Raw genomic sequence first — 12248 nt, 5'->3', positions numbered from 1 at the left:
TGTCCATCTCATTGTCAGCTGTATCATATTAGATAAAGTCAAACGACAGAGACGTTAGAAAATGAGATCAGTCAGATAAAAATTACACGATGAAAATAAGTGTCAGATACACACACATACACACACACGCGCGCGCGCGCACACACACACACACACACTCTCACGCTGGCCCACATACACTCGTCTGATATTTACAATGAAGAGACGCCAAATTAATTAAAGAATGAACACACACAAATACACATCGTTGACGCCGTACAAACGAATGCACAGACGTCATTCTTGTCCTGAGTGTTTCAAAGTTGACGCACAACTGGCATGACGTAATTCTGATAATGACGAGACAAAATCCTTGTTAGAGATGACGAAATTCTGTTACCCTCCCCGCCCCCCAAAAAACAACAAACCAACAGAAAAAAAAAGAAGAAAAAAAAGAAACAAAAACACCCGTGAGGTTTCTCTTGTTGCTGAAGTCCATTGATGATTACGGTGGCTGGTCAACAACGGTTCACCAATGACCATTAGGCTGACCATGGTGTCGTCGTCGCTGTGGCCTTGCTCACACCAGTCCTTTAAGCAGCGCCCCCTTCTTAAGGGAGAGGGCGGGCATGGCGGGCTTGGAACCCTCCTCTGTAGGAGCCGGCTTCTCTGACGGCTCCATCACCGTGCTGGATTTTCCCTGTAGCAGGCTGAAAAACGTAAACACCCGCTGAACAGGATATGGACAAAAAACAACAACAAAAACAAGAGAAGGCATAAAACTAATTAACGCGTCAGCCTGGGAAGCAAGAGAATCTGAGCGCACTGGTTCGAATCACACCGGCAGTCGCCAGTATTTTCTTCCCCCTCCACTATACCTTGAGTGGTGGTCTGGACGCTAGTCATTCGGATGAGACGATCGAAAAACCGAGGTCCCGTATGCAGCATGCATTTAGCGCACGTTAAAGTACCCACGGCAATGAAAGGGTTGTCCCAGGCAAAATTCTGTAGAAAAGTTCACTTCGATAGGGGGAAAAAAAATTGCAGGCAGAAAAAAAAGGGTGGCGCTCTTAGTGCAGCGACGCGCTCTCCCTTGGGAGAGCAGCCCGAATTTCACACAGAGATATCTGTTGTGACAAAAAGAGTAATACAGTGCAGTGCCATACAATACAATACAAACAACAACAACAAGACAAGGCATAAAACGTATATATTGGGTGAACAGGAGATTAGAAAACAACAGCAAAAGGCATAAAACATATACAGTGGCTGAACAGGATATATTGACAATAACAACACAAGACATAAAAGTACACATCGTCGAAACAGGGATAAGGACAACAACGGCAGCAACAACAACAATACAAGGCATAAAATGTACACATTGTCTGAACAGAATAAGGACAGCAACAACAAGAACAACAACAGCAGGCTGAAAGCGTACATACTGGCTTAACAAGATATGGACAAAAAACAACAGAAGAAGAAGAAACAAGAGAGGCAAGGCCTTCAAGACTCACTTGTGATAAATTAAGTCCCCTAGCATTAATTACAGAGTAATTTCCCTTTCTTACTATCTACACCAAAACGTTTGCAAAATAAATAAAAATTCCATGCTTAGCAAAAGAAGTTCCTGTTTGAACAAAAAATGATAATAATGACTCCTCTTGTTGTTGTGTCAGAATAAGAGGTCAAAGTGCCAAGTTTAGAGAATACAAAAAATATAAATATAACAGTAAATGCAGTTTGCATATAATTAGGCTTCTTTTTTAAATTTTTTTGTGCCCATCCCAGAGGTGCAATATTGTTTTAAACAAGATGACTGGAAAAAACTGAATTTTTCCTATTTTTATGCCAAATTTGGTGTCAACTGACAAAGTATTTGCAGAGAAAATGTCAATGTTAAAGTTTACCACGGACACACAGACACACGGACACACACACAGACAACCGAACACCGGGTTAAAACATAGACTCACTTTGTTTACACAAGTGAGTCAAAAAGCAAAAATACAACAAAAACAACTCAAGGCATAAACGTAAGAACAGGTTAAGGACAACAACAGCAACAACAACAACACAAGGCATAAAACGTACACACCGGCTGAACAGGATAAGGACAAAAACAACACCACAAGGTATAAAACAAACACACCGGCTCAACAGGATAAGGACAAACACAACAAGGTATAAAACAAACACATCGGCTGAACAGGATGGTGGTGTGTCCATCGAGATCGATGATGACCATCGTTGTCATCCAGCTGGGGGATGGGGGGAGGGTGGTGGTGGGGTGAGGGGGGGGGGGGGGGAGGATGCTCATGAATCTATCTGTGAATGCGCAGATGGCTGAATAGTCCAATCTGCGCACGAAATGTTCGCTGACAGTTGGGGCAGACAAAGACAGGCATATCATTGTCAGGGAGCTTGTTTGCCCGTGACTTTCTGGCCTGCCTCTTCTGAACAGCTGCTGCAGTCCTGTTGGCCTTGCACAACTTGGCGCCTTTGTGCACAGCAGCGCGCCATTTGTCACGGTCCACTGCAGATTCCTCCCAGGAGTCAGGGTTGATATCAAACGCTTTAAGAGAGACTTTCAGAGTATCTCTGAAGCGCTTCTTCTGACCTCCGTGTGATCTCTTCCCTTGTTGCAGCTCGCCATAGAAGAGCCTTTTGGGCAGCCGATGGTCTGGCATGCGCGCCACGTGTCCAGCCCAGCGAAGCTGGGACTGCATCAGGATGGTGAAGATGCTGGGAAGGGTGGCTTTTGCGAGCACCTCTGTGTCTGGGGTTCTGTCTTGCCACTTGATGTTCAGTAGCTTCCTGAGGCATGTTGTGTGGAAGTGGTTCAGCTTCTTGGCATGTCGTTGGTACACTATCCAAGTTTCGCAGGCGTACAGTAGTGTGGGGAGAACTACTGCTCTCTAGACTTTTAGCTTGGTCTCAAGACTAATGCCTCTTCTGTTCCAGACATTTGCACTGAGTCTGCCAAAAGTTGCGCTTGCTCTTGCAATCCTGACGTTCACTTCATCGTCGATGGTCGCATTTCGTGACAGTGTGCTGCCAAGGTATGTGAACCGCTCCACCGCACTGAGTATCTGACCGTTGACTGTGATGTTGGGCTCAACGTAGGGTTTCCCTGGGGCTGGCTGATGGAGAACTTCAGTTTTCCTCGTGCTGATGGTAAGGCCGAAGTTCCTGCTGGCAGTGACAAACTTGTCGACGCTGAGTTGCATGTCAGCTTCAGATCCAGCGTTGAGGGCACAATCATCAGCAAACAAAAAGTCTCTGATGATGTCTGTCATGACCTTCGTTTTTGCTTGAAGCCTTCTGAGGTCAAACAACTTGCCATCTGTTCGGTACTTTAGGCCGATTCCAACATCGCCATCTCTGAAGGCATCAGTAAGCATTGCAGAGAACATGAGGCTGAACAGCGTTGGAGCCAGGACGCAGCCTTGCTTGACACCATTTGTGACAGCAAAAGGAGCAGATGTTTCGCCATTGTCCTGGACTCGAGCTTGCATGCCTTCATGGAATTGGCTGACCAAGGAAATAAATTTCCGAGGGCATCCGTACTTGGCCATGATCTTCCACAGTCCCTCTCTACTCACGGTGTCGAAGGCCTTAGTGAGGTCGACATAGGTGGAGAACAGATCAGCATTTTGCTCCTGACATTTCTCTTGCAGCTGCCTTGCAGCAAACACCATGTCGGTGGTTCCGCGCTCTTTCCGGAATCCACATTGGCTCTCAGGCAAATGACCTTGGTCAAGGTGTGCTGTGAGGCGGTTTAGTAGGATCCTGGCAAGTATCTTGCCTGTGATGGAGAGCAAGGAAATGTCCCGATGGTTATCACAGGCTTGCCGGTTCCCCTTTCGCTTGTACAAGTGAATGATAGATGCATCTTTGAAATCCTGGGGGATCGTCTCTTCTTTCCACATGAGTGAGTACAGCTGATGGAGCTTCTCAGTCAGCACAGTGCCTCCATCCTTGTAGACCTCTGCTGGTATGGAGTCTGAGCCAGGTGCTTTGCCACTGGATAGCAGACGGATTGCTTTCTGGGTCTCAAGAAGTGTTGGCGGATCGTCCAGTGCTTCGTTGATGGGGACTTGTGGGAGACGGTCTATGGCTTCATCATTTATGGAGGAAGGGCGATTTAAGACACTGTTGAAGTGCTCAGCCCAGCGTTCGAGAATTTTCTCCTTCTCGGTGATCAAGGTATTCCCATCTGCACTGAGGAGGGGGGATGATCCTGAGGATGTGGGGCCGTAGACTTCTTTTAAGGCATCATAGAACCTCTTCATATCGTGCCTGTCAGCATATCCCTGGATCTCATCAGCTTTGTCACTCAGCCACTTATCCTGCATCTGGCGTAACTTTTGCTGAACAGTCCTGCGGAGGGCATCGTACGCATCCTTTTTTGATGTGGACTTTGGGTTGCTCAGGTAGGCTTGATGCAGACGGCGTTTCTCATCCAGAAGCTGCTTGATTTCATCACAGTTTTCATCAAACCAGTCTTTGTGCTTTCTGGTCATGGGTCCCAGGGTCTCTGAAGCTGTACTATAAATCAGCTCACGCAGGGTCCTCCAGTCAGACTCCACATTCTGGTTGTCCAGAGAGGCAGATTCCAGACGATCTTCCAGCAGCTCCACAAAGGACTGTTTGATGGTGATGTTATTCAGCTTAGCGATGTTGAGCCGTTTTGGAGCCTTCTGGCCTTGGGGGCGTCTCTTGGGCTGGATTCGAATATTCAGCTTCGAGACTACAAGGCGATGGTCTGTCCAACACTCGGATAAGGACAAACACAACAACAAGGCATAAAACGTGTACAGTGGCTGAACAGGATTTTGACAACAACAACAACAACACAAGGTATAAAACGTACACACCGGCTCAACAGGATATGGACAAAACAAACCATCCCCATTGAAAAATCATGCCACACGGGTAGATTCTCGAAAGAGAACAACAACAAATGGTAAATAAACCCTATAGAAAAGAATTGTCCTCCTTTTTCCTACTCTCAAACTTTCGCCCATAAGGGCTTCGTCAAGAGAGCACGGCTTGTCTGTGACGTATTGTCTATAAAGTACGGCATCATCTACGTTTTGACGTCAATAGCAATGTTACTGCAGAAGAGTTGTCAACATAGTGAATACCACAGAATACTAAATAGGCAGAACGGACATACGCGCCTTCGGTATGTTCCGTTAGTTTCCGTACATACTCGGGCCGCCATTTTGTTAACCCTGTACACGATTTGCGATGGCGGCTATTTCAACAGTATCAACACGTGGTGCGAAGTACTGCTGTGTAATTAACTGCAGTAATAACAGCAAAACCAGCATCGATGAAAGGACGGGCAGAACTGTGCGGATGTTTAATTTTCCCAACCCAGAGACGGAAAGAGAACGGTAAGTTCATATCTTTTTCCTTTCAGTTTGGGCATACTCCATGGGAGGCCAAGCTTCGCAGACTCAGCCTACGTTGATGTTTATATTTTCCTGTGATAAGACATCTGCGTTGCTTCGGGAGAAATGTATCGCCTGTGAGGAAACCGCTGATGGTGCGGAGAAGGGGGGTGGGGGGTGGCTTTCAAAGTGTCTGAAAGTACAGACAGAAATTGAGTCGTAGAAAACAAGCAATTCTGGCTGATTCTGGTCATTGTTTATACTAGCCGGAGTAAAGAGTCTGCTGCTCTGCGGAAAACACTGGAACAAAATAATGTGTGTGTGTGTGTGTGTGTGAGAGAATGCGAATGCGAATGCGAAATGTTTATTCAAATTTAGGCCTAAGCCCCTAATTGAAGGGGAAATCATATACAAAACAAACAACCAAAATTACAATAACACAGTGTCTAGTATTTGATCTTAACATAATTATTGTCATGAAAATTCAAATTGATACTATGATTTAAGTTACAGCCGTACGTAATCGTTTCAAGGCATAGTAAATGTAGAACGCAACATTACGCAAAACAGTTTCATTTCTATTGACATAAGCAAATTAAATCTAAAGCGACATGGGCTATTATAAAACTTAGGTTGAATGTATTTTATCCTTAAGCCGTGAAAGACAGGACAGCAAAACATAAAATGAATTTCATCTTCTTCTGAATCATGACATAAACGACACTTTATCTACTCTTCTATCGCTAAATCTAAATCTATGGCAGGCAATGTCTGTTACGCCAACTCTTAATTTAGTCAGAGCACATTTAACATATCTATTCATTGCAATTTCAATATATGGTTCCACACTATTTGTCACTTTAAACATCCAATATTCAGCAAATCTATTGCTGTTCTGTTCGTGATCATGACAGCTCTGCCATCTACAGTCAACAAGTCTTTGTTTAAAACATTTCATAAATCCTGTTACATTTTCAACACCCTGGTTATCCCATACATAGGCAAATCCATAGGAACACAACATTTTCTAATACCTGTAGCCCAAGTCTTCTTACCATTATTGTCTAAATTATACAGCGACCTGTAAGCTTTGTATGGTAACCTATAACTATCCATTCTAGTTAATTTTAGCCAGTAATTAATACATTTTACATAAGAATTTAGATATATCGGGTATCTCCCAAGTTCACCATAAATAAAGTCGTTAGGTGTTCGCCTGTCAACATTCAAGAAACGTTTCATAGCAGGTGTGAGTGAGTGAGTGAGAGAGAGAGAGAGAGAGAGAGAGTGTGTGTGTGTGTATTTCAGTATGGATCTGTCTTTTTTTGTGCACCACATTTTTCCATAAGAGTTGGTGAGAGATTTATGTATGAGTGCACTGTCACGGTGTGAGTAAATAAAAATACTTTTTTTTTTTTTAAGATGCCAGATTGATGAGTACACTATTTTAATACAATGATTTTTAATACAATAATATACAGTAAATCCTCTCTTGGGCGGCCACCCCTTTAGCCAGGAAGTAGTGGCTGTAAATTAGAGGCGGCCTCTCAAAAGAAGTTTGAATTAATAAATATAGGAAGCAAAAGCGCTTGGAAACACTGAATTGCCTTCTTCTTTTTCTTCCTCGTTTGAGGTGGAAAACTCCATGTGAGAACCATCCCACTGGTACTGCTCATACAGTGACCGCCTATAAGGGGTTTTGCTGTTATAATGAAAAAATGTGTCCTTGTATGTTTTTAATGCTGAAGAGGAATGTTATCCAAACACGTATACATACACTCAGTGACTCACAATCTCACTCGCGTTACAAACATGCACACAGAGTCATCTGAAGTGACTGACAATGTAATCACAGGCTAGAGTTTGCCAGTAGGCCTAAAATACTTTGGACCAGTGATGAATAGACTCAGTCATATTCAGCTTCTTTACGGGTGTTATAGGGTAAATGTAATGAACTGCAGAAACAACGCGGACACCATCCCCACCCCTCCTCTTTCCTTGCAAACTCCGCCTGTTAGTGTTTCGCGCAATCAGTCGATCGGCGCAATCTAGCGAACTCTGATTCAGTTACGTATGTGCACAGCCGAATTTATCTGGTCAGAAGCACATAGAAAGAAAGAAACAGATGGTACACTCAAAATCAGTGTGTGGTAAAACGAAACTTGGAAAGCGACTTTCCAATGACTCCGACATAAGGCGTGTGTGTGTGTGTGCGACGCCGCCTCTCACGAGTTACAGGGTAAAAAAGATGGCGGACGCCTTGGCCAACCGGAACGCGTTTTCCGATCGCGCGAAGAAGGAATGTCCCTTCTGCCTGTTTAGTATTCTGTGGTGAATACAGTATATATCTCTCTCTCTCTCTCTCTCTCTCTCTCTCTCTCTCTCTCTCTCTCTCTCTCTCTCTCTCTGTGCCCCCAAACACGAATATCATTGACCCAGATGTGGACAGTTCTCAACATGACAGTGAACTTTCTGAACAGAAGCATGTTGATGTTCCGCCAGATGTCTGCCGACAGATTATGTCTGGTCTTGAGGAGTCGGCTAAGAAAATGGACAGTTTACTCTATTCGTTTAAAGACACAAATCCAAACGCTTGCGAAAGTGCTAGAAATCCTGATCTCGATATATCATGATTAGTTTCGCTTTGTGATTCCTTTTCACTTGCCGACCTATTTGAAAACAAAGATTGTGATTATACAGACTTTGTATGATACTACTTAAAATTAATCGCATGACGAGGATTCCATGTTTTGATCAAGTGTACAGCGCGTCAGTTCTCATATTTCGTTACGTTCCTGACATGTATTTGTATTTGTATTTCTTTTTATCACATCAGATTTCTCTGTGTGAAATTCGGGCTGCTCTCCCCAGGGAGAGCGCGTCGCTACACTACAGCGCCACCCATTTTTTTGTATTTTTTCCTGCGTGCAGGAACAACCCTTTTGTTGCCGTGGGTTCTTTTACGTGCGCTAAGTGCATGCTGCACACGGGACCTCGGTTTATCGTCTCATCTGAATGACTAGCGTCCAGACCACCACTCAAGGTCTATTGGAGGGGGAGAAAATATCGGCGGCTGAGCCGTGATTCGAACCAGCGCGCTAAGATTCTTTCGCTTCCTAGGCGGACGCGTTACCTCTAGGCCATCACTCCAACCTCTTCCCCCACTCTGCCTCCTTGTGAATGGGCAAAACGAGCCTGACCACAATAAATAATTCGTTCGTTCGTTCGTTTGCTCTCTCTCTCTCTCTCTCTCTGAACTAAGATGAACTGACCTGATGCCGGACTTGGGTCTGATCTTGGACTTCTCTTGGTTCTCCATCAGCTTCTTCAGCTTAGACCGGACCCTTCCCACCTCTGTGTCCTCCATGTCCACCCTCTGCTCCCGCGACATCATGATCGTCTTGGTCAGCTTGCGTCGGTGGAGATGCTGGCCCGCGATCAGCTCCCTGTGTTGGGGATAGAAGATCACCGTGCGTGTTGGGGGAGTGGCTGCTGGGCCGGGGGTGGAGTGTTTCAGGTCCCAACGCCCCCCCCCCTCCCACCCACAGCCCCGCCCCATCCCCCTACACATCACCACGTCATGGAGTGTGTAACGTCCGTAAACCCCACACACCATACGTCATGGGTGTGCTGCTGGGAGTGGAGTATCACGTTCCTAACCCCCACACCACATGTCATGGAGTGTTTACCTCCCTAACCCCCACACCACACGTCATGGAGTGTCACGTCCCTAACCCCCACACCACACGTCATGGGAGTGCTGCTGCGAGTGGAATATCACATTCCTAAACCCCACAACACACGTCATGGAGTGTCACGTCCCTAACCCACACACCACACGTCATGGAGTGTTGCGTCCCTAACCCCCACACCACACGTCATGGAGTGTTCACACCCCTAACCCCCACACCACAGGTCATAGAGTGTCACGCCCCTAACCCCCACACCACAGGTCATGGAGTGTCACGCCCCTAACCCCCACACCACACGTCATGGAGTGTCACGTCCCTAACCCACACACCACACGTCATGGAGTGTTGCGTCCCTAACCCCCACACCACACGTCATGGAGTGTTCACACCCCTAACCCCCACACCACAGGTCATAGAGTGTCACGCCCCTAACCCCCACACCACACGTCATGGAGTGTCACGCCCCTAACCCCCACACCACACGTCATGGAGTGTTCACACCCCTAACCCCCACACCACACGTCATGGAGTGTCACGCCCCTAACCCCCACACCACACGTCATGGAGTGTCACGCCCCTAACCCCCACACCACACGTCATGGAGTGTTCACACCCCTAACCCACACACCACACGTCATGGAGTGTTCACACCCCTAACCCCCACACCACACGTCATGGAGTGTCACGCCCCTAACCCCCACACCACACGTCATGGAGTGTCACGCCCCTAACCCCCACACCACACGTCATGGAGTGTTCACACCCCTAACCCCCCACACCACACGTCATGGAGTGTTCACATCCCTAACCCCCACACCACACGTCATGGAGTGTCACGCCCCTAACCCCCACACCACACGTCATGGAGTGTTCACGCCCCTAACCCCCACACCACACGTCATGGAGTGTCACGCCCCTAACCCCCACACCACACGTCATGGAGTGTCACGTCCCTAACCCACACACCACACGTCATGGAGTGTCACGTCCCTAACCCACACAGATTTGGATTGCTTGAGGCAACGTTCAATGCACCACAATGATACTGCTGAATAATTCTGGATTGTTTGAGGTAAGTGTAACACCCTGCATTCATACTACACACAGTTAAAGATAGTTTGAGGCAATGTGTAACAACTGGCTTTCTTACCACATACAGTCCAGAAATACTAGGTATCTTCTTCTTCTTCTTCGTTCGGGGGCTGCAACTCCCACGCTCACTCGTATGTTCACGTGCGGGCTTTTACGTGTATGACCGTTTTTTTTTACCCCGCCATATAGGCACCCATACTCCGTTTTCAGGTGCAAATGCTGGGTATAAAGTGTTACGCCTGACACTACACATGCACATAATACTGGTCCATTGGGTCCACAGCGAATTATCATACATCCGTGACGTACATAGTTTAGAAGCAAAGTTTGACACCCACACTGTTCACAGATCTACAGGTTTTTGGACGTCTGTCATGCACACGATCCACACAGATGGTCTCCCATCAAAACCACGCATAGTTCTGGACTTCTGAATACAGAGTGTAACACTTTCCATCTGTTATGAACAAATTTTACTTCCAGAATTAAAATGCATCATGAAACGGCAGTCATTTTTCATGTCATCACTATTAACCAGTTGTATATGAATCTTGGAACTAACAACACAGATAGCTGGTGGACATGAAAACCAACATTTGGATTTAAACCAACAGGAAGGAAAACAAAATTAAACACACACACACACACACACACACACACACAAAGCAACAATATAACAGTGATGTTGGAAGTGTAAACCCGAAGCAATATAATCTTATTTCAGTATTCGTTGGACACGAATGGGCTTTTACATTTAAGACCGTGTTTATCCCGCCATTTTGACAGCCACCCAACGTTTTATGGGATGTGTATGCTAGGTGTGTTCGAACATGTTTCCATAACTCACCAAACAATGACCATGGATTACGAGATCTTTAACGTGCGTGTTTGATCTTTCGCATGTGTATGCACATGTAACGAATTGCTTTTTACATGTGTTGTCGGTGACAATTTTTAATATGGTATCTTTTTGTGCATGTTAATTTTGGTGTTGTCTATTGGAAAATGCGGACAATTTTCACGCGGGAAGAAAAGGTTCCCAACCGATGTTTTCTAGTGTGACATATTGTGCAACACATGAATTTGACGTCATCCATGAACTACGTCACGCTCGCTTGGGACTGTCTCAAATTTCGGGAGTGCCAGAAACATCCCCGCTGGGAACAGCATCATCTGATTGCGGCAGACTGAGATAAGGGAGACGCTGGTCCACTGCCGCCCCAGGGGAGAGACTACCAGCTGAGGGAGAGCGGCCACGCAAAAGACCACCTGGAAGGGCGGACCACCCATCAGTGTGGTGCCCTGTGTACCATGGTGTCCGTGGGTGGTGTGTCGGCGCCTAAGATGTGGGCAGCCGTTGTTGTAGTGTGTGAAGTTTCTTTTTGTTTATTTTGAGTGAGTTCGGAAACTAACGAACATTTATTTTCTGTCAGTCTTTGCTTCGATTATATATTTATTGATATTATTAAACGAAAATAGCCAAGTTAGAAAGTAAAAGAAAATGGGAGTAGTTTTCGTTCTTAAAAAAAAAAACAGAAAAAAAAGAGACCCCCCCCCCCCCGCCCCCCCCCCCCCCCCCCCCCCGATTCGCGTTTGTGTTGCATTATGGTTTGAGTGGAGCGCCAGGTGAAAACAGCACAGGCCCACGTATTTACGTATTAAAAAAAAAAAAAAAAAAAAAAAAAAAAAAAAAATCCGTTACAGCACACAAAGATCAAGCAGGTCTGCAATCTGTCAACCTGGGGGACCGGAAAAATCTGCAGGCGTCGATATGGCATCGACCCTAGTTTGAAAGTATGATGTTTTACCCGTCTACATTCACAGAAGTAACCATTTTCAGAGAGAGACAGAGAGAGAGAGAGAGAGAGAGAGAGAGAGAGGACAAATGGTTTATTGTACATCGGCCTCAGGCCATTATACAAACACATGAGAAGGGGGGTAGTGTTGGGGGGTAGGTTCTGGTGCGGTCTGGGAGGGGGGGGGGGGGGGTTCGGAGGGGTACAATCTGGATAAACAGAGAGAGAGAGAGAGAGAGAGAGAGAGGATTTCTCATTCACAAAGATCCTAGCCAACGTCCAGA

At 46.0% G+C, this 12248-nt stretch overlaps 1 protein-coding gene across 1 annotated transcript in view; it reads right to left on the bottom strand.

The window, feature by feature from the left end:
• Nucleotides 1-442: 442 nt before the first annotated feature.
• The window catches only part of LOC143283818 (uncharacterized), a 69944-nt gene continuing 58138 nt past the window's right edge, over nucleotides 443-12248 (bottom strand). Inside the window, exons 15-16 of the mRNA XM_076590192.1 lie at nucleotides 8657-8830; nucleotides 443-689 (exon numbers count right to left, since the gene is read on the bottom strand). Coding sequence (XP_076446307.1) covers nucleotides 560-689; nucleotides 8657-8830 — 304 coding nt within the window. The 3' untranslated portion in view covers nucleotides 443-559. The remainder of the gene's footprint in view (nucleotides 690-8656; nucleotides 8831-12248) is intronic.

The sequence above is a fragment of the Babylonia areolata genome, chromosome 7 (assembly GCF_041734735.1).
Source record: "Babylonia areolata isolate BAREFJ2019XMU chromosome 7, ASM4173473v1, whole genome shotgun sequence".
In the NCBI taxonomy this organism is placed as follows: domain Eukaryota; kingdom Metazoa; phylum Mollusca; class Gastropoda; order Neogastropoda; family Buccinidae; genus Babylonia; species Babylonia areolata.
Note: the sequence above shows the minus strand (reverse complement) of the source record. Positions and strands in the feature narration are given on the sequence as shown.